The sequence below is a fragment of the Ursus americanus genome, chromosome 31 (genome assembly GCF_024610735.1).
Source record: "Ursus americanus isolate L20-20 chromosome 31, mUrsAme1.1.p, whole genome shotgun sequence".
NCBI classification, from domain to species: Eukaryota; Metazoa; Chordata; class Mammalia; order Carnivora; family Ursidae; genus Ursus; species Ursus americanus.
The window spans coordinates 30,381,208-30,402,368 of record NC_142157.1 but is presented as its reverse complement, the minus strand read 5'-3'; the positions used below and the strand labels follow the sequence as shown (position 1 = coordinate 30,402,368).

At 45.0% G+C, this 21,161-nt stretch overlaps 1 protein-coding gene across 1 annotated transcript in view; it reads left to right on the top strand.

Moving 5' to 3' along the window:
* The window catches only part of ITIH2 (inter-alpha-trypsin inhibitor heavy chain 2), a 36,290-nt gene that overhangs the window by 6,329 nt on the left and 8,800 nt on the right, over positions 1-21,161 (top strand). The window contains exons 5-16 of the mRNA XM_045812927.2: positions 1,292-1,396; positions 1,925-2,087; positions 6,022-6,129; positions 6,771-6,899; positions 8,295-8,411; positions 11,832-12,000; positions 12,602-12,727; positions 14,428-14,609; positions 15,652-15,837; positions 16,219-16,358; positions 17,890-18,059; positions 20,457-20,594. Of these exons, the coding sequence (XP_045668883.2) occupies positions 1,292-1,396; positions 1,925-2,087; positions 6,022-6,129; positions 6,771-6,899; positions 8,295-8,411; positions 11,832-12,000; positions 12,602-12,727; positions 14,428-14,609; positions 15,652-15,837; positions 16,219-16,358; positions 17,890-18,059; positions 20,457-20,594 (1,733 nt within the window). The remainder of the gene's footprint in view (positions 1-1,291; positions 1,397-1,924; positions 2,088-6,021; positions 6,130-6,770; positions 6,900-8,294; positions 8,412-11,831; positions 12,001-12,601; positions 12,728-14,427; positions 14,610-15,651; positions 15,838-16,218; positions 16,359-17,889; positions 18,060-20,456; positions 20,595-21,161) is intronic.

The following is a 21,161-nucleotide window of genomic DNA, read 5'->3' as shown; positions in this document are numbered from 1 at the left end:
AAAAAGGAAATGTAGAAAGAAGAGCTTTGATGTAGTGGCATTGCATGACACTGTGTCTGAAAAATTATATTTAGAACTGTTGTAATCAATTTTTATTTTGAAGTCACATAACCAGAATTTATTCTAGATATTGCTTCTTTCTGTTTTCCTTTATTCTTTTCTTCTTCTCCATCTCATGTCATAGAAGATTTGAGGTGACAAAAGATAGAATTATAATTTTGGTCTTGTCTTTGGTCTCCCTTCACTCAGGGTTGAATTTATAAGACCAGAGAAGGTAGACAACTTGATCACTGCAATTTCATATTTATTGCACAAAATATTTCTTCTGCTTCTTTTTATCAAGGTTCCAAATATTCTCCCATTAGGGACAACTTCCTTTTATCTTAAAGACTTCTTGGTCTTTGAACCTGAGTATGAGTTGATGGGAATAGTGTGGACCTGGACATGTGGGGTCTAGTTCTAGCTCTGTCTCTGACCAACTGTGTGTGTGACCTTGAGCAAGTCATTGTCTCCTGGCTCTGACTTCTCATCTAAAGAGGTGGCCTTCAAGTGAGCCTCCCCAAGCCTGTCATTGGCACTTGGGGCAGGAAATTGGCCCTCATGCTGCAGAATGTCTAGTGTTCTCCACATCGCGAGAGATCCTGTTTATTTGAATGCCATTGAGTCCATTTTACTTCTGCAATTCTGTAATTCGATGGCTCTGATCAATCATTACTTGGAACATATTAGACGACAGTCACTTAAAATAAGGTGGATAGAAATGGAGTTGCAAACGGAAGTCCGAGGTCCCTAAGGGAAATGTTAGAGGGATAAACACAAATCTGCAAAGGGATTCCCCAATGCCTCCCTCCATCTTCCCACACTCCCTACTGCTCTTGCTGGACAGTATGAGTCCCCAGGCTATTAGAATCATTTTCTAAACAAATGTAAGTCAGATTAGTTGTGATTTATCGATCACCTCTCCTCAACATAATTGTAATTCAAAAGGGTTACCCAAAGAGAACACCGCTTCATCTGAAGGGTAAAACTTGAAAATGAGGAACAATCTTAAGCATGAGCAACAGCACCCGAGGGGAAGCTTTCAGCGTAGGCACCTACCTCTTCAATCACACTCAAAGGGTCTCCTGACTATAGTAGGCAGATGTCTCTCTTCTTGTTTCTTCTAGGCGCAAAATGATAATGGCCCGCGTTCACTAAATCCTCTTGTTTGGGTTGGTTGTTGGTAGTGTGTTTTGTTGAGACTACTGCTTGGAAAAACTCAACAACTCAGGGGCCTCCTGTCATTTTTTAGGACTGTAGACGGCACGACATTCACTAGTTCCATTAAGGAGAAGACTGTGGGTCGGGCGCTCTACTCCCAGGCGAGAGCCAAAGGGAAGACCTCGGGGTTGGTGAGGTAAGGGCCAGGCCGGCGCGGGCCACGGTCTCATCTGCTAGCTGCTCCCACTCCATCCCAAAGCCCCAATCAGCCTCGTTGAATAATTCTGCCATTTCCTCTTTAAAACTAAACACCTCAAGCAACAATCGCAGTAAACTTGATATGTATGTGTTTCAATAAGGACTTAACGCCAGAAATACATATTCCGCTTGATGCAGTCATAGGTTTCTTCTTTCTGAAGACTTTCAGAGATGTAAAGAATCTCTAGAACCAGCCTCCAATGCAGCAGAGGCAATGTGTGCTGTCTCTGGAATTACCAGTTTGGGTTTGAGCCCTGGCCCCACAACTGAGTAGCCTAGCGGTCTTGAGTGATCTAGATTGCTTCCTAGAAGCTTCAGTGATCTCGATTGTTCTTCCTGTTCATTTTCATAAACACCCGAGCAGGCTCGATTGCCCACAAAAGCCTAGGTGCCCTCTGCATAGATGTGGGGTCTTGCTTTCCGTCATGCATGTGCTGACTTCCGTCGGGGGGTGTTAAACCTTTAGGAGCAGGGCTCTTGATATGGAAAACTTCAAAACTGAAGTGAACGTCCTCCCTGGAGCAAAGGTGCAGTTTGAACTTCATTACCAGGAAGTGAAGTGGAGGAAGCTGGGATCCTACGAACACAGGCTCCATCTGCAGCCGGGACGACTGGCCAAACACTTGGAGGTGAGGCGGGGTTTGCAGGGCGTGCAGTGACCCTGTCCACTGATGGTTCCGAGCCCTGACTTACATTTTCTGCTGGTCACCACCCTTTGTGGCATTGGATGCTGGCAACTCAGCAAGACAGTGGGGTGGACTGAAAGGCTGATGGGTTTGGAGTCCACCAGGATGCTTCCTTACGATTTCAATGCCGGCTCAGCTCCATATTAGCTGTGTTAGTTTCCTAGGCTTGCTGCCATGAGGGATTACAGACCGGGTGGCTTAAAACAAAGGAAATTCATTTTCTCACAGTTTTGGAGGCCCAAAGTCTGAAATCCAGGTGTTAGCAGGGCCTTTCTCCTGAAGGTTTGGGGGAGAATCTGTTCTTTGCTTCTCCTGGTGACCGGTAGCCACTGGCACTCCTTGACCCGTGGTCTCATAGCTGTAACACTCCAATCTCGGCCTGGTGGTCACACCATGTTCTCCTCCATGTGCCTCAAATCACCCTCTGCCTTCTTCTTATAAGAAAACGTCATTGGATTTAGGGTCCACAGAGTAGTGCTGGATGATCTCATCTCAAGATCCTTACCTTCACTTCATCTATGAAGATGCTTTTTCTAAGTGAGGTATCATTCACAGTTTCCAGAGATTTCCTGTAGACATGTCTTTGGGGGTATGGGTATCGGGGGAGAGAGCCATTCAACCATTACACTAACCTTCTGACATGGACGCATTCTCCTGAGTGTCCATTTTTTCTATCTGTGGAATGGGTGCTAGAACATATTTCCCATATAATTTATGGAAACAGGTGGCAAATAATAGGAACTCGGTGAATGCTAGCTGTCTTCCTCTCCCACCCCATGGTCCCACTGATACAAACTCACCTTTACTATCATCTTCACTTGTTGCCCTAAGAACTGAGACAGTCTTTGGGGGGGGGGGGCTTGAATCTTTGTGACATCCCGTGAACATTTTGTGTCCGAGCAGAGCAGGGCCAGAAGTAGCCCAGGAGAGTATATGATCCAATCTGCCTCTCCAGTTGACAGCTAGGAAGGGGAGGCCTCTAGGCAGAAGAATCCAGGGGATAAATTGATCATGGTGACATTTTTATTCCAGTTTGAAAAGGTGTATATCTGACCGATGGAACCCTCCTTCTTCTCATGACCACCGTGTGGCATCGGCTTGCTCTCAGGGTATCTGTCACTGAGTTATTTGCAGGGCCCCTGCCGGCACATCTGGGGCCTTTGTGAAAGCTAGGAAAAGATGCCCTTCATGCTGGCTAATGCAGCCCCATGTCAGGACACATGACTTGGCCAGTGGGCTAGGGGCTGGATGTCAGCACCCTTTGCAGCCCTGGCTGGAGGCTCTGCACAACTCAACACGTGACCCTGGCTACTTTTCTAGGAGCGATGATGAATGCGCCCTTCTCTCGCTCAAGTCTATGAATCGCATGGTGAATAGATGCGATTGGCATCTTGCCTCCAATGACGCGAGGGCCGAGGTTGTTAATAATATTAACAGCAACCGAGTTAGTGATATGAGAATACTTCTATGATATTTTGGATAAGATACTTGTATTTTATGTCATTGACTCCTCTGCACAAGTTATAAAGTAGAGCTCATTAGCCCTGATTTAGAGAGACATATAAATAACTTGCCTAAGGAAACAAAGCTAAGCAACAATTAAGATTTGAGACTATGTTCTATGCTCTTCATCTAAGAATTTGAGTTTGAGTCCATGAAGATAATGATTCTTAACACATACCACGTAGCACATAAATCTTTCTTATATTTCTGAAATTTTTGTTCATCCTTAAATTTCCCATGCTCTTAGGAATTCCTTGTTTTTAAAGTAAGACTGATAGAGTCTTAATTTATTAGCAAGAGTATTAGACAAAGTGGCAAGTTTCCCAAGTTCCGGTCCAGAGTTAGCAGTCATAGCTGTGGGCTCAGGGTGAATCCATTTCCTGGCCTTCAGTGTCTCATCTGTGAAAGAAGGTTGGACCAGATGATTCTTAAGGTACTTTCCAGCCCTAACAGTCTATGAAATATATTCATTTCTAAAGAGGCTTGATCTTATCCAGAGATAAATTAAGTTGAAATTATAAAATTAGACCTCCTCGTGTTTATTCCAGAAAAGCTTTCTAATCACCATCAGACAGGCCAGCCAACTGGAAATACATTTCCCTCACAGGAATCACAGAGAACACATCTCTTTTTAACCTCCACCCCTACCTTCTGAATGTATCAAATCTTAGAAAAAGATTTTATTCCAACTCCCGTAGCTGGTTACTTACTGAAATGCCAACAAATATGGCAAGTGACTCAAGGCCACCATGCACTAGTCCCAACCTGTCAAGGAACCAGCTGTGGGACCTTAGGTACACACCCCCAAAGCATAGTTTCCTACTTAGATTTGGGGGCCATGCCTGCATCAAATTGAGCACAGGACTGCTAATAGCTTCTGTGACATTCCAGAAAAGATCCTCCTGCCATTTTTATGCTCTTGTGAAGAGACTCAACTTTGTCCTGAGTACCCTACACTTGTTTATAAATAGAACTTAATGGAAGAATGACAGCAGTGGCCCCAGTTTTCTGCAACTCCCTGACTTTTCTCCCTTTCCTCCAGGAGCTGCTCAATCAACTACCCACAGTGGCTGGGTCGGGCTGTCCTGGGATATCTGATCCACCCGGTTCCGTGTAAATTTAGCTCTTGCCAACATAGAGAACCTGGAGCTAATGGGAATCTTGAAGGCAAACTAAGCTCACGTCTTTTGCTGGAATTTGTAATAACCAAGAAAGGAAATGTTGGCTCTGCTTAGACAAGTGTCCATGACTTTATGAAAGCAGATTAAGAAAAAAATCAGAGGGACACCTGGGTGGCTCAGTAAGCTAAGCACCTGACTCTTGATCTCAGCTCGGGACTGGATCTCAGGATCGTGAGTTCAAGCCCTGTGTTGGGTTCCACGCTGGACTTGGAGCCTACTTAAAAAAAAGTAAAAATCAGAGAAAAATCTGGCATGATTCCAAAGCCAGGGACTTCCAAAGGGGAGAGAGCTCATCACTGTTATACATGATCCTAAATGAGGAAGAGGCAGTAAAGAAACCAATGTGCATAGGGTTCCATCTGATGGCCTCACATTTAAGTGGGTGTGTGCAAAAGATGGGAAATTTCATGATAAACAGATAGGACATTGTGGCCGGGGGCTAATGAATAGTGCGGCAAAGTGAACTAAAAAGATGGAGCAGAAGCCATGGGAAGTCAGGAAGCAGTGTGGAAAGTGCTAGGAGCTCGGGCCCTGGGTCTGAAGCCTGGCTCAGCCACTTCCAAGCTGGGTCCCTCTGAATCTGTTTCTTTATCCATAAAATACTCAATAACAAATTAAACAGATCATAAGAATATCGGTAAGAGTTAAATGAGTTCATACATGTGAAGTGCTTAGCAGAGCACTTAGAGTCTACAGAGGGAAATGGAAGCCATGACAATGGTTTTTCCAAGGATCACCCAAAGGGATTGCCTCCTGCTTCACTCTGTTCAAAGCACGTAGACAGAAAAGGAATGAAAAGGCCCTGGTCTTTTGTTGACAGATCCATAGACTAAGTGCAGAATCATTTCACAATGGCTTTCCTTCTTTTGTTTCCTTCGACAACATGAACACTCTTATAAACAAGAACAACAAATATAGGCTAGGATAGAGATGGGGAATGAAACCCAGAGGCGTGAAGCAAGAGAAGGGGAGCGCTGAGTTGCCCAAAGGGTCTTCAGCCCCCGTGGTGAGATGACTCAGATCCCATGGCAGTTCAGGAACGTGCAGGAGTCATCATGGAACCATGCTGGGTCACCTCTGGGAAAGCCTGACGATGAGAAAAACAGCAGAGGGTGTAGTTATGGTACTTTTTGCTCAAAAAAAGGCTTGAAAGATACCTTGATGCTTTGAGTAATTTTCTTTCCCTTCTCTAGGTAGACGTGTGGGTTGTTGAACCTCAGGGAATAAAATTTCTCCATGTTCCTGACACATTTGATGGCCATTTTGATGGTGTTCCAGTCATATCTAAAGGACGGCAGAAGGTAGCATAAGTATTGCCTGTAGCAAAGAGTCCAAGTGGCCACTAGCCCTGGGTTCTTTGCCCTCCTGTGCTCTGGGGAACAGAAAAGTGGTCGGGTGGTGAACTCTGTGAAGGAACAGAGATCCCTGAGCAAAATCTATTGTTTCTTTGCATTTTGACCAGTGACTGTCCATTTTGGGGCCTCATTTCCCTCAAGTCATATGCTTGACCGTTGCTAGAATGCAACTTTCGCATAATATGTGGTGCATTTTCATTAGTCACAGCAAGAGATGCTCAGCTTCGTTCTCTTTGCTTCGTGATCAGTAATAACCAGCAGCGGAAGAGTCAAACTCCTCCGAGAACCTTTCATAAACTCTTGTTCACACTGGTAGCCATCTCTCTGATGGAGGAAGGGAGGAATTCTTCGAGTACCTTAAGAAGTCCTAAAACCTGGGCAGCAGCCCCACAGGCTGGCAGATGCCCCCTCACATGCCCAGCCACTGTCCCTTGCATTGAGAAGGGACTTCGGATGCTGCCTGGGTGAGGGCTGGCCATCAAGCCATGGGCAATAAGTCTTCACCTGTGTGCACAGGAAGGTGTCAGCCCCTCATCTCGGGAGGGAGAGGCGCAGAGACTGGGCTCTGATGTCACTGTTCTTTCCAGGCACATGTGTCCTTCAAGCCCTCTGTGGCACAGCAAAGAAAGTGCTCCAACTGCTCTGAGACTGCGGTAGACGGAGAGCTGGTGGTGATGTATGACGTGAACAGAGAAGAGAAAGCCGGGGAACTCGAGGTGGGTAAAAACAGTCTCGAGGAGGGCCGCCAGGCTGAGGCCAAACAAAGGTCTCTTGTAGGACAAACTCCCTGGCTTCTGGGTGGCTCCTAGCTGCCGAGGCAAGTGTCCAGTTGCAGAGAAGGGACTAAAATCGTATTTCCCTAAGTGTTACTAAGCATTATCTTCTCATGTCAAGAAAACAAAATGGAGCAGCATTGCGTTTCATGTCCTTGTCCCAGAAGGGTACTTCTATCCCTAATATAAAGTACAGTAGAAACTCACAAAATGGGAGTTTGGGATAACCTTCAAAGGCCCTTTGCAATTAAACTATCGAAGAAAGCAGAGAGGTTATGGGGCTGGATGGACGGAACAACCAAGAGAAAGATCTGGACTAGTGGCGATTTCCAGGGCCAATGTTCATCGTGAGATTCCTTCAGTTTCCTTTCCCCCTTTGTCATGTCTTAGGTGTATGTCTGTATTTCCCTTGTGCTGAGGTAAGAGCCCTTAGAGGGTTTCCAAAAGTCTGTGCTTCTCTCCAGGATGGGGAGGTAGAGAAGTGTCCACAGCTACGCATTCACCAGCTAGGCACTGTACTGTCCTGGTAGACATGACCAAAGGACAGTGGAAAGAGAACTAGGGGAGCCAGGCATTGGAGCCTAGAGCAGAAGACAAAGATGGCGATCCAGAATCCAGCTGGAGCGGCCTTCTAGTAACTTCGAGAACAATCCAAACTCTCTAGAGTGCTGATAAAGGTCCTTCCTGATCTGTCCTGCTGACTCTCTACTCTAACTCCTTGAATTCTTGATCTCTATAGCTCTTGTGGTGCTGAGCCACTTACGGAGCTCCTAGTGTGCCATATTTTCTCACCCTTGTCTGAAATTCTCCTCCCCACTCCTACCTGACCCCCCCAAGCCTGACAAGTCCCACGCTGGCAGACCAACTCCAAACTCATGCTTAAGTCCAGTGTGGATTCCATTTCTGTGGGAAAGACTCCCCCATCCGAGTCAGATACACGTCCACTGGGAGTTCTCAGAGTCCTTTATTTTCCTGAGCATAGCACAAAGTGCTCTGCTACAATTGTCTCTTTACTTGTCTGGATCCTGGGTTGGCCTGTGAGCCCTGTGAGGGCACAGACTCTGCCTGATTGGCTGTTGGCTAGTAGGGTGCCCAGAAGGCAGGCTCTCCATGAAGACTGGATGGAATGGGGTGGGGGTGGGGTAAGTGATATGCCCTGGGGAGTGAAACTACCCAGAAGGCTTGGACCTTCCCAGGAGAGGAATGGGGGAGAGCAGGAAGGAGGAGGGAGAGGCACAGATGGACACCAAGCCTCCTCTGCCCCGTGGCTTGCCTCTTCTCTCTCAGTCCCCAGGGCCCCATCTTCCTACGTGCTAAACAGTGTGCTCTGTTTTCCAGGTATTTAATGGATATTTTGTCCACTTTTTCGCTCCTGAAAACCTGGACCCAATTCCCAAAAACATCCTGTTTGTCATTGATGTTAGCGGCTCAATGTGGGGAATAAAAATGAAACAAGTAAGTACCGCCTTGTTGGTAGGGGTGCTCGGGGCTCCCTGCCTTCTTTGCTGTGCTCCCAACATGGCAGACGTTCAATGCATCTTCCCTCCCAGGCCTCAGCTCGGTCAGCTCGGGCTGCTCTGACCAAGCACCACAGGTCTGGTGGCTTATGAACAACAAACATTTCTTTGTTTGGAATCTCTTTGGAATCTCTTCTAATTACACCACAGCTCCTTGAGGGTGGCCATCCCATCTCATGTCTTCCAGGTTGGAGTTCAATAGAGGCTAATCCAACGTTAAAGGGTGTAGATGCCATTCTGCAGAACAAACCAGGAAATTTCTTGTTTTATCCATCAACCCACCCATCCAACCAATCTGAACAATTAACTAACCAATCAACCATCCATCCATCCATTCATTCATTGAGCAATCATTTCTGACCACCCAAGTGTTCATCAATGTTCTGGAATCCAAAAGAAGGACAAGGCATTATGCTCCAACACCAGGTTTCCCAACAGTGGCACTCCTGACATTTTGGACTAGATGATTCTTTGTTGTAGGGGCTGTTCTGTATGTGGTAGGGTGTTTAGCGGCATTCCTGGCCTTGACCTACTGGCTGCCACTAGCATATACCCCCTTAGTCATGACAATCAAAAATGTCTTCAGACACTGCCAGATGTCCCCTGGGGGTAAAGGTGCCCTCACTTGAGAATCTTGGCTCTAATACAACCGTGTATTCACTCTTTCTTTCCTTCATTTGTGCATGTAATGAATATTTGTTAAGCACCTACTGTGTGTCAGGCACATAGTTCATCAGTTAAAAAAAAATTGACCAAAAGCATAAAAAAACCCCATCCTTGCCCACGTGGAGCTGATGGAGCTTATGTTCTGTGAGAAAAGGGGGACAGAGAATAAGCAATAAGCATAATAAGTCATTTAAAAGTATCTTCAGGGCACCTGGGTAGCTCGGTCAGTTAAGCATCCAACTCTTGGTTTCTGCTCAGGTCCTGATCTCAGGGTCGTGAGATCATGCCCCGCATCTGGCTCCATGCTCAGTGCAGAGTCTGCTTGTCCCTCTCGCTCTGCTCCTCTCCCTGCTCTCTCTCTCTCTCAGATAAATAGATAAAATCTTTAAAAAATAAAAATAAATAAAGTTATCTTCAGTGGTGGTGTTACAAGAAAGCTTTTTTGGGGTTTTTTGTTGGTTTGCTTTAGAGGAGCGTATTAGGAATTAGGAATGCCAATTGCCAATTTAAGATTTTAAACAGGTTTGCCATGTAAATAGGTGCTTCTATTGAGAAGAGCTTGAGGAAACCATTAGAAGGTGTCGGGGGGAGGCACGCAACTCTCTGGGGACAGACCCCTATAGGTGGCAGGGACAGCCCGGGCAACAGCTCTGAGTCAGATGTGTGCCAGGAGTGTTCAAGGAGCAGAGAGGAGCCAGCAGGGAGGGGAGGAGGAAGGGATCGGGCAAATTGAGTGAAGCCCCTTAGGTCACTATGAGAAACTTGGCTCTAACTCAGAAAGAAATGGAGAGCTGCCGGGCGGCTTGGGGGAAGGAATGACATGATCTGACATGCTTTAAAGCCTATCTGTGGCCACTGGGTTGAGAACAGACTGGCATGTGGGTGAGGGTAGAAACAGGGAGGCCAGAAAAATGGCTATTGCAACAATCCAGGCAAGAGATGATGGTGGCATGGACCAGAGTGGTAACTGTGGATGTGTGCAAGAAGTGACAGGATTCTGGAATCTATTTGGAAGGTAGAATAAACAGAATTTCCTAAAGCTGTGAGCTATGAGAAGAAAATAAGACCCCAAGATGCTCCGAGCTCTTACCCTGAGCAACTGGAAGGAGGGATGCAGGTTGCCATCAATGAGCTGGAAAAGACGGGCAGAATGAGACTTCGTGGGGATATCAGGGGCTCGGTTTTGGACATGTGAAGTTTGAGATGTTATTAAATGGAGGTCAGTGAGGCCATTGGCTATGCAAGTCTGGTGTTCAAAAGTGAGATATTGAGATGTACGATTAGGACTCACCAGAATGTGGAAGGTGAGTCTCATTACAACGAGACTGGCTGAGAACACCAAGGAGCAAGTGTAGCTAGAGAAGAAAACCATGAGTGAACCCTAGGATATTGAGCGAGAATTCAGGGAGAAGAGGAAGAACAAGCAAAAAAAAGAAGAGTGAGAAAAGGCAACCAGTGGAGAGGAAGAGAAAACCCAAGAGAGTCTGAGATTCTGGAAGATAATGAGGAAGTTGTATTAAGGCGGCAGGTGTGACCAGTTGGTTCAGATGTTGCTCGTAGGTTGAGTCCGATGAGAAGTGAGAATAGTCCATTGGATTTGACAACATGAAAGTCATCGAGACCTTGAAAAGGGCAATTTTAAGGAGTCCTGATGGCGAAAACCTGAATGGAGTGGGTTTGAGAGAGAGTAGGAAGAGAAGATTTGCAGCTAGTAGGTTTAGGCCAATCTTTCAAGCAATTCTATTGCAGAGGGAGACTGAGAAATGGGAGTAAGTACGAATGAGGCTTTTATCTCATTCTTTCTTTCTTTCTTTCTTTTTAAATTTTTATTTTTATTTATTTGTCAGAGAGAGTGAGCGAGAGAGAGCACAAGCAGGGGGAGTAGCAGAGGGAGAGGGAGAAGCGAGCTCCACACTGAGCAGAGAGCCCGACGTGGGGCTTGATCCCAGGACCCTGGGATCATGACCTGAGCCGAAGCAGACGCTTCGCCACCCAGGTGCCCCACGACTGAGGTTTTTAAAGGGATGAGAAATAACAACATGTTTTTATGTTTATGGAAATGCACCAATAGGGGAAGGAAATTCTGAATGTAGGAGATGCAAGGGCCAGTGGCTAGAGCCACGTCCTTCAGTAGATGAGAGAGAATGAGAGCTAGTCCACCAAGGGATGGGATGTGCATTCAGTAGAAATCCTGCTAGTTCTCCTAGATCGCCAGACAGGAGGGTGCGAGACTGGGCATGTTTTCTTCTGAACGCTTTAGTCCCCAGTGAAGTTGGAATCCAGGTCGTGAGCTGAGACAGGAAGAGGGAGGTGTTGGTAGTTTGAAGAGAGAGGCGATGAGAAGTAGTCATTTAAGAGAGAGGGTGAGTAGCTGGACTTGAGAAATACATTCCAGGCACTACTAAATGGGCACCTGAAGTTTGTGATTCTTAACCAAAAGCGAGACTAGTCAAAGTGGTCGTGTAAACAAAATAAAACAGTAGAAGTTTGAGTATCAAAATGCAGACTATACATGTTCAGGATAAGTGAGAGACAAGTCAGTGTTGACTGAGGTGGGTTCGGAGGTCTTCTGGAAGAAGGGCAGCTTGAGTTGGTACTTGTAAGAAGACAGGATGAATTCTTGATCTTCCTCCTTTCTTCTTGGGCTTAGAGCTTATGTCATGAGACCCTTCTTCATCCTTTTTTGAAACAGACGGTGGAGGCAATGAGGACCATACTGGATGACCTAAGAGCTGAAGACCAATTCTCTGTGGTTGACTTCAACCACAATGTTCGAACCTGGAGAAATGACTTAGTTTCAGCTACTAAAACACAGATTGTGGATGCCAAGAAATATATTGAGAAAATCCAGCCCAGTGGAGGTGAGCAACTTTATCCTAGAGTCCAGTGAGAAATGCTCATAGGGTTCAAATCTTCATTCACTTAGGAAGTATCATTCCCTACCATGGTGGTCTTTGCCTGGCTGGCAATGCCTTCCTTAAATAATGCATGTATTATTCTATGATGAATACTAATTTCTTGTGGAAGTACAAGGTGTAACCCATCCCACACAAGTTTGTAACCGTTCCAATCTGTCTCAGAAAAGGGTGTCAGCAAGTGACACTAGCCTTCTTGTTATTCTTATACAAAAATGCAACTGTCCCCAGACCAGTGTTCCAGCATGTCAGCAAGGCTGATTTAGGGACCTTCAATTTGGTGTTTAACAAAATGACAGATGGGTGCTTTGAAACGATGAATTCCTGTTTAGGGGAATAGTTTATTACAAAGTGAATATTACTCCACTGGGGTATCTTGACCAGCCTGGGGGAAATTTGTGTCACTTGGAAAACATTCGAAGGATTTGGGTACTAAATAAACGATGCATGAGTAATCACCAGGCAGACGAATCTGAACCCAGGATGGGACGGTTTTTGTGCAAAGAGAGCGTACATAACAGAACAGCACATCGTGTTACTTTAACAGGCACAAATATCAACGAAGCCCTCCTGCGCGCCATCTTTATTTTGAATGAAGCCAATAATTTGGGAATGCTGGACCCTGAATCAGTCTCTCTGATCATTTTGGTTTCTGACGGCGACCCAACAGTAGGCAAGTAGCACTTCAATCTTCTAGTGACAAATATTTTACTCTTGGTTCTTGGAAACGTGCTTTGCTGAAAATGGGAAATCTGATGGCACTTGCCTGAGTTTCTAAACCGTTGTAGCCCCATGCTTTCTAAAAGGAGGCTTCTTTTGGGCCTGGAGCACTCACCCCTCTGAAATCCAGTCCCAGACATTTTTTGGTGATGCTCTTGAAAGCTCCCGTTTCGCCTCCACTATGTAGGGAAGCTTGCGTATGAATTGTGATAGTATGCTGTTGTATTTATTCCCTCAACTTAAGGTACGTGAGGTGGCGTACGGGAGTGTGTGGGATGAACGTGTCCGTCCCCAGTCTCCAGAAACCTCTGGGGTCTCCATCCTTCTCCATCCTATTCCATCCTTCTCCATATTCCCCCAGTCACTCACGGCAACTGGAGAAAGGACTTCTTTCTGATATATCCTGTACGTTATGCGTTCTTCACCATGAAATGGCCCAGCACCTCCTGGCTTCTATCATGGGCTCTCATTTTTACCTGCTTCATCTGTGTCTTTCTACTGCAAATACTAGAGTGCATGCTAGATTGGGTTGCAGCCTGCCACGTAGACAAGGACCCGTGCCCGACACAGCTTGATGGAAGGAAGACCGGTGGGCCAATCACGACAGTGGCCACTAGAGTTTTAGACGAAAAGCAACCGTTTTATTAGTAGCGAGACTAGAATGGGAGTTGTTACGTAGTATTTGTGGTTGACTCAGTGTTTCTTCCCTCTCAGATCAGATTACTTCTAAAATTCAATTTGAGGGGCACTTGGCTGGCTCACTCAATGAACCATGTGACTCTTGATCTCAGGGCTGTGAGTTCGAGCCCCACACTGGGTGCAGAGATTATTTTTAAAAAATAAAATAAAATCTTTAAAAAAATAAAAATTAAGCTGGCCAGCTTAGTCGGTAGAGTGTGTGACTTGGTCTTGGGGTTGTGGGATTGAGCCCCACATTGGGTGTAGAGAGTACTTAAAAATAAATAAAACCTTTAAAAATAATAATAATAACAAATAATAAAAATTAAAAACTCAATTTGAGAATAAAATCATAAGGAAGAAAAGGAAACATAGCAAAAAACTAAGTCTGTTTCTAATTTCGTCCCTTAACCATCCAGTTCCTGTCCCCGGAGGCAATCTTTGGTTAGCAATTTCTTGTGTATCTTTCCAGAGATATTCCGTGTGTGTGTGTATATTTCATATGCATATATACATATTGATATGTGAATACACACACACACACACACACACATATGCTTGCCTATATGCAAATACATCCCACATACACCGATTTTTACATTGTTTATCCCCCCTTAAAAATGTATCTTTGAGATCACCCAGTATAAATACATAGAGAGTTACCCTGCTCTTTTTAATAACTGCATAGTTGCAGAGAAGCTCACAGGTTGGATGTAGCATCATTTAACCAACCCCCTTACTGGTGTGCAATTGTTTTCAATCTGTCGCTACTCCCAATAATGTTGCTATGGACGATTGCCTATATGTCATTCCCATACGTGTGAGTGCAGCTGTAAGAATAACCCCCAGAAGCTGAGTCTCTGGGTCAAAGGGTAAGTGCATTTTTATTTTGACAAATTTTGCTAAACAGCCCTCCATGGATATTCCTATAACATTGGCTCTCCTTCTCTTCCTCTCTGTCGTCATCAACTTTAGGTGAACTAAAATTGTCAAAAATTCAGAAAAACGTGAAGCAGAACATACGAGACAATATCGCCTTGTTCAGCTTGGGGATAGGATTTGACGTTGATTACGATTTTTTGAAGAGACTATCCAATGAAAACCGTGGAATTGCTCAAAGGATTTATGGAAACCAGGACACATCCTCCCAGCTCAAAGTAACACTTTTTTTCTGTTCTTTCTTCCTCCTGCACTCATAGTCATTCAACTAGCCAAATTTAAGTCACAGTTGTCATCACTTCAGCTACGTTCAGCCGTGATAATCAGAAAGTGTTCGATTCCTTTCTCACCCCACCCCGCGTGTGTATCTGCTCTGCACTGACAGTGAGATGGGAAGCAGGAGGGGGATGGGCACGCCCTCCCTACTCCCTGAGCAAGTCCTCCAGGCATCATCAAAGCTTCTGGGCTCTCCAGTCCTGCTAAACAACTGGTGCTCCTTACCATCATGGCCATTGTTTCCCTTTTAAAGTGCGTTGGCATCTCGGTACCAACTTTTTATAATGCAACATGATAGCCTGTAAGAGCAAACAATAGCTTGTGAGCTTTGAGGTTAAAGGAGAGAAATTACTTTTTAGTTTGACTCAACGGACAAGAAAAAGACGTAGGAGAAGAAGAACATACTTTACCCCACCCTCTGTCAATTCCAGGTACCATGGGTCAATGCCAGGCACCATATTTAAAGTTGGGGACAGGAAAGGGGTAAGGGATAATTTGGGAATATCAACCCTGCTGACTTTTCTTACTATGAGTATTTATGAGCTTTTTTTGCTGGTCATAAATGGAAAAAAACATGCTGGGCTCTCAAGTCCAGGGTACTATTCTTAACAATTTTTTAATTTCTCCATATCTCAGTTCTTCTGATAATTGTGAGAATTTTCCTTGTCCCATAGCTTTCCACAGAGATCCTGTGAGAATAAATTAAGAGATACCAGCCAAGCATTTGGGGAATCTCAGCAAAAAGTGCTTTACATGCACCTGGGTGGCTCAGTTGGTTAAGTGTCCGACTCTTGATTTCAGCTCAGGTCATGACCTCAGGGTTGTGAGATAGAGCCCTCAGTCAGGGTCCGTGCTGGGCGTGGGGCCAGCATAATATGCTCTCTCTTTCCCTCTCCTCTGCCCCTCCCCCCTCTTAAAAAAGTGCTTTAGACCGATGAAGTAGTATGAAAATAATGATTTCTCTGTTTTTTTTATGAATTGTAGAAATTCTACAACCAGGTCTCTACTCCATTGCTCCGGAATGTTCAGTTCAACTATCCCCACTTCTCAGTATCGGATGTCACTCAAAACAGCTTCCACAACTACTTTGGAGGTTCAGAGATCGTGGTGGCAGGAAAATATACCCCTGAGAAATTGGAGCAATTACAGAGCATCATCACTGCCACTTCGGTACTTTTACTTATCTCCTTATTTCTAAAAATATTAACTGGTCCCTCGATACTACGCATCTTGTAAATTAACAGGTTAATATCTTGCATTCTGAGAACGTTGCATGCGGAATAAAAGCAATAAAGTGAAAGGGAAGGCGTGAGAATATCTATGCCTTGGTCCCCAAACCATTCTGTCAATCCTTCCCTTGTCATCCCAAAGCCAATCCCAAACCTTGGATGTATGCACTTATTTCCTTTTTTGCATTCTTTTGAATTATTTTGCGTTTCCCTTGAAGTTACACAGCGCCCTGATTCACTCACAGTAGATAGGAAAAATGTGGATTGATTAACTATAGTTCTGCTCTCCCGATGTCTTTCAACTGAATCTTCCATCATCCAGGCTAACACGGAGTTAGTCTTGGAAACTCTGGCCGAAATGGAGGACTTGGAGGATTTTCTATCAAAAGACAAGCATGCAGATCCTGATTTCACCAAGAAGTTATGGGCCTATCTGACAATCAACCAACTTCTTGCTGAGCGGTAAGAAGAAAAGAGTACACATAACAGGGATTTGCAAAAGTAAGAGGTTTGCCTCGAATATTTGAAGTAATACGCAAACAGGATTTGGAACCAAGAAAGGCAGCAAATTAATTTGGGATTTGGATTGTCAATTTCCATTGGTTCCAAGCACTTTAAGTACAGCTGAATTCACTCTTTTTTCTTTTTTATTGAGGCATAACATACAAAAAGTGGGCGAAGTGCATGAATTTTAAGTGTACATTTTAATGAATTCTTAGATGTGTCACCCATGTAATGTAAAGAGAGGACACTTCTGTCCTCTCTGAAGGGTCCCTTGTTCTCCTTCCCACAGAACATCCCCCGCCCCTGCCCCACCCCTGCAGGAGAAATCACTGTCACCATCCATTAGTTTTCTGTGACTGAACTTCTTATAATGATGTAACCTGTCTTGGACGTTTCTTGTTTCTTTCCTTCAACATGATGTCTGGGAGACTCATCCGTGTTGCTGGGAGTATCAGAAGCACATCTGCATTTACTTCTGAAAAGTTTACTGTCCAAAGAGAAATTTGCGATTCTAGTATCATCTAAGGACAGGTTTCATAATGGCTCTCTCTTTCAACTCTGGCTTCTCAGCCGACCTCCACTTACCCTGTACAGTGTAACAACTACACTTCTGAGTAATGCACAGTTCGTGGACCACGTGCAGCAGGGTCACATAGCAGGTGCCGAAGCAGAAAATCACCGTTCCCGAGCCCCATTCCACCCGTCACATCAGATTCCCAGGAAGACGGAGCAGTCTTCTGAACTAGGGCAGGAAGAAATGAAACACAGCTGAATGATTGTACTCACAGAGAAAATCTGTGATGTCAGGAAGATTGTAACACAGACATGGGGCGTTAGCTGTGGCTTGGAAGTGAGCAGAAACTATGCCTGCCCCTTTACGGAAGCATCCTGGGTGCATTCGCAGCAAAATTACAGATACGGAGTGCGTTGCCAAAGTTAGAGATCGATTTTTCAGAAACAAGCCCAGCAAGCAGATCAGTGGTTGCCAATGGTTGGGGGTCAGGATGACCAGGTGGATTACAGGGTTTTTTTTAGGACAGTGAAAGTGTCCGGTACGATAGCACAATTGTGAATACGTGCGATCACACGTTTGTCAAAGCCCATAGCATGTGCACCACCAAGAACGAACCCGAATGTAAACTGTGGACTTCGGTGATGAAATGTCAGCGTAGATTCATAGGTTGTAACAAATACAGCACTCTGGTGGGGGGTATTGATCGAGGCTGTGGTGTGTGGGCACAGGGAGTATATGGGAAATCTCTGTACTTTCTCCTCAATTTTATTGTGAACCTGAATCTGTTCTGAAAAAGAAAGTCTCTTAAAAAAAAAAAATCCTTAGGACTGCATGGCTCAATAAAATCCTGGCTTCGTGGGGCCAGTTAGCCCTCTTTTATCTGTGGTCCCCAGGGTCCTGGCTGAGCCCAGAAGTGGTAGGATGTGGGACTTCCGTGCAGTAATGTTCTAGAATGCCTCTGTTTCCCAAATACAGAAGCCTGGCTCCGACAGCTGCTGCCAAAAGGAAAATTACAAAAACAATCCTGCAGATGTCTCTGGAACATCACATAGTGACCCCGCTCACGGCGATGGTGATTGAGAACGAGGCCGGGGATGAGCGCATGCTGGCAGACTCTCCCCCGCCGGATCATTCCTGCTGCTCAGGTCAGTGCTTCTGCCTGGTGGAGAAATAGGACAGGTCAGCTTTCTTAGCCTGCACCAGGGTCCTCCAACCTCTGCTCTTCTCCCCCGCAACCCACCTCTTGCTCCCAGCCCTGGGTCCCCATGTGCCCGAGCTCTTCCTGTCAATTTACTTTGGGATGGTTTATTGCTGTGGTCTTAGAACTTTTGCTTACTTAACTCCCAAAGTAATTTTGAAGACCTATGCAACCCTGCACCCATTGTTTAAATCAACATTTAGCCATTTTTCACTATGCTTAAATAGTTGCAATGAATTTAATTTGGGGTATATTTTAAACATTGAACTTTTCAAAAATATTTTTTATTTATTTGTCAGAGAGAGAGAGTGAGCACAGGCATGGGGAGCAGCAGGCAGAGAGAGAAGCAGGCTCCCCGCTGAGCAGGGAGCCTGAATCGGGGCTCGATCCCAGGACCCCAGGATCATGACCTGAGTGGAAGGCAGACACCTAACTGACTGAGCCACCCAGGTGTCCCAACACTGAACATTTAAAATAAACCTGTTACATCACTGTTTTAAGTGTATCCAATGACAGGGAATACTTAACGTGGTACTCTCCATCATCCATTAAAAAAGTACATGAACAAATTCTATTTTAATTATTGGAAATTTTATATTGTTCTTTTTTCTAGTTGAGCTGGTATTTCATTCCTGGCAGAATGATGTCTCAATGTAACACACCGTCATGCAGGAAAGCCTTTCACTGAGCATCCTGTTTCTCTGCAAGAAAAATGTTTACAAATTTAAATGTTTTTCTGTTTCTTGTGACCATTAGATTCTGATGTTCAAAATTTTTTTCTAGATTGACTTCTATTAAAACTACTACAAGTAGATATCTGGTCAAAATAATATGCATGGATTATAAACTCAATATCCCTAAGTAAAATTTTATTGAAAATCATCTCTTAATGAGAAAAAAAAAGTGACTCTTTTTTCGAGTATCTATGGGTATATGTTATTTATTAATAGATTAAAAGGGATCAGATTCAGTGTCATTTCTACTTTAAAAAAATTTTAGGGGCGCCTGGCTGGCTCAGCCTGTGGAGTGTGCAACTCTTGATCTCAGGGTTGTGAGTTTGAGCCCCAAGTTGGGTGCAGAGATTACTTAAAAATCAATCTTTTAAAAAAAATTTTATAGGCCTAAGCCCTGATAAATCTTGTTGACATAGGTAAGTAGACAGGAATGGAATGAATTTGGTCATAGCAACTGTCACTCACATAAAACTTCTTCAAAGGTATATGCCAAACTCACATAGGATCTAGTAAGCAAAAATTATTTTTCATGATCTAAGGCATGACAGCTCGGGTCCTACTTCAACTCTGTTTAAAGCAAAGAACTGGGAACTGTCTGACTTGCAAACGGATTTGTGTCCCTTGCAATGGGTTGGAGCCATTCCAGTTTTCAGCACTACCCTAACCTTCCCGGGAGGTTTTTGGTGAGAGAGCATGTCTTCCACTTCTAAACTAGGACAAGGGGGTTTTCTTAGGAGAAGTACACGTGGAAGCTGAGAACCTCAAAATTGCCACAAAACCAACCCACGATTTCTGCGTCCTGTGGAAAGTCCTAAGGTGCGCTCAGGGGCACACGTGCCAAGTTTAGAAGACGTTGGCTTATCTAAACCTTCCTGCCCTCCCTTTCTCAGGAACTAGTCCTATTGAAACAGTCTTAAGAAGGGCCTGCATACCCTGGAGGGAACGCTTTCCACATTTTTAATTTTGTCCAAGTGAGATGCCAGCTTTACTGCAGGGGCCCAGGGTTCAAGGAGCTCTTACTTGTGACATCCCAGCCTGGGGCTCCACAGCTGAATTTATCTCGGAAGAAACTCGCCCTAGATAAACTGCATTTAGAAGTGATTTTATATTGCCTAGATAAAACGCCTAGGTGAACTGTCATTTGTTTTCTTGAAGACAGAAGGCTGCCTGTCTGTATATCAAAAAGCAAAATGAACTTGTTGTAACCAGTAGGAGAAACTCGTCGGCTGAGAAACTGAATTGTGCAAATTGTTGTTTGGTGAGGAAATAGGAAAGGATCCAGGCAGAGGCTGACTGTAATCCACGGCTTCTCCAGGGGCTGGCCTGGACATCCTCTCCCCGGCCTACGCTGAAGACGTGCGGCCCTTCTGAAGCTTCTGTGGGGCAGATCCCACAGCCCCGGTCCCAGTCTCTGCAGAGATCCCTCTAGTAGGCCTACACAGCATAAAGACAGGGGGAGCTGGAAGAGAGACAATTCTGGAATAAAAGTAATGGGAGCAAACCTTCACCAAGAACCTCTACGGTCTGCATAACACAGATTCTTGACGTTGTAAGAAATCTCTATGGAAAAGTAAGCTTGGAAACTAATGGCTACGGGTTTTTCTACACAGGGGCCCTGTATTATGGCAGCAAGGTTGCTCCCGGTTCTGTCCCATCTTGGGTCAACCCTTCCCCGACACCAATGATCCCAATGCCTGTGCTGGGAGCTCAAGTGCTCGAGGCAACTCCTCCCCCACATGTGATGAGAGGTAAGAGACCTTTACCACCGCTTTCACGTCCTGGCGTCCAATCGGATCACAATCTTGTGGAGCGTTTAGATACATTTAAAAAGTCCTGGTAAACCAGGTGACTTCTATAGGCATCGCTGACCTCCAGTGAGAGAAGAGAGTTCTGCGTATTAACCAGCTTGGGCTGCCATAACCAGGTAACCTAGCTTAGCTGGCCCAAACAACAGACTTTTGTTTCTCCCAGTTCTAGAGGCAGGGACGTCCAAGATCAAGGTGCCAGCTGGGTAAATTTCATTTTCTTGGCTTGCACACGGCCAGCATCTTCTCGTGTGTTCACACGACCTCTTTGTGTGTGCCCCGAAGAGAGGAAGGGTAAGCTCTCCTGTGTCTCTTCTTCACAGGGCACGAATCTCATGATGGGGGCCCCACCTCCAAATATCATCATGTTGGCGGTTAGGGCTCCAACGTATGAATCTTGGGGGTACAATCCTGTCCATAGCACTCTATTTCCAACTGTATGAGGTGAACCCTTGGGAATGGAAGAGATGTTTTTCTCAGGCAAGGTGGGCCAATGGGGTATCAGTGAAA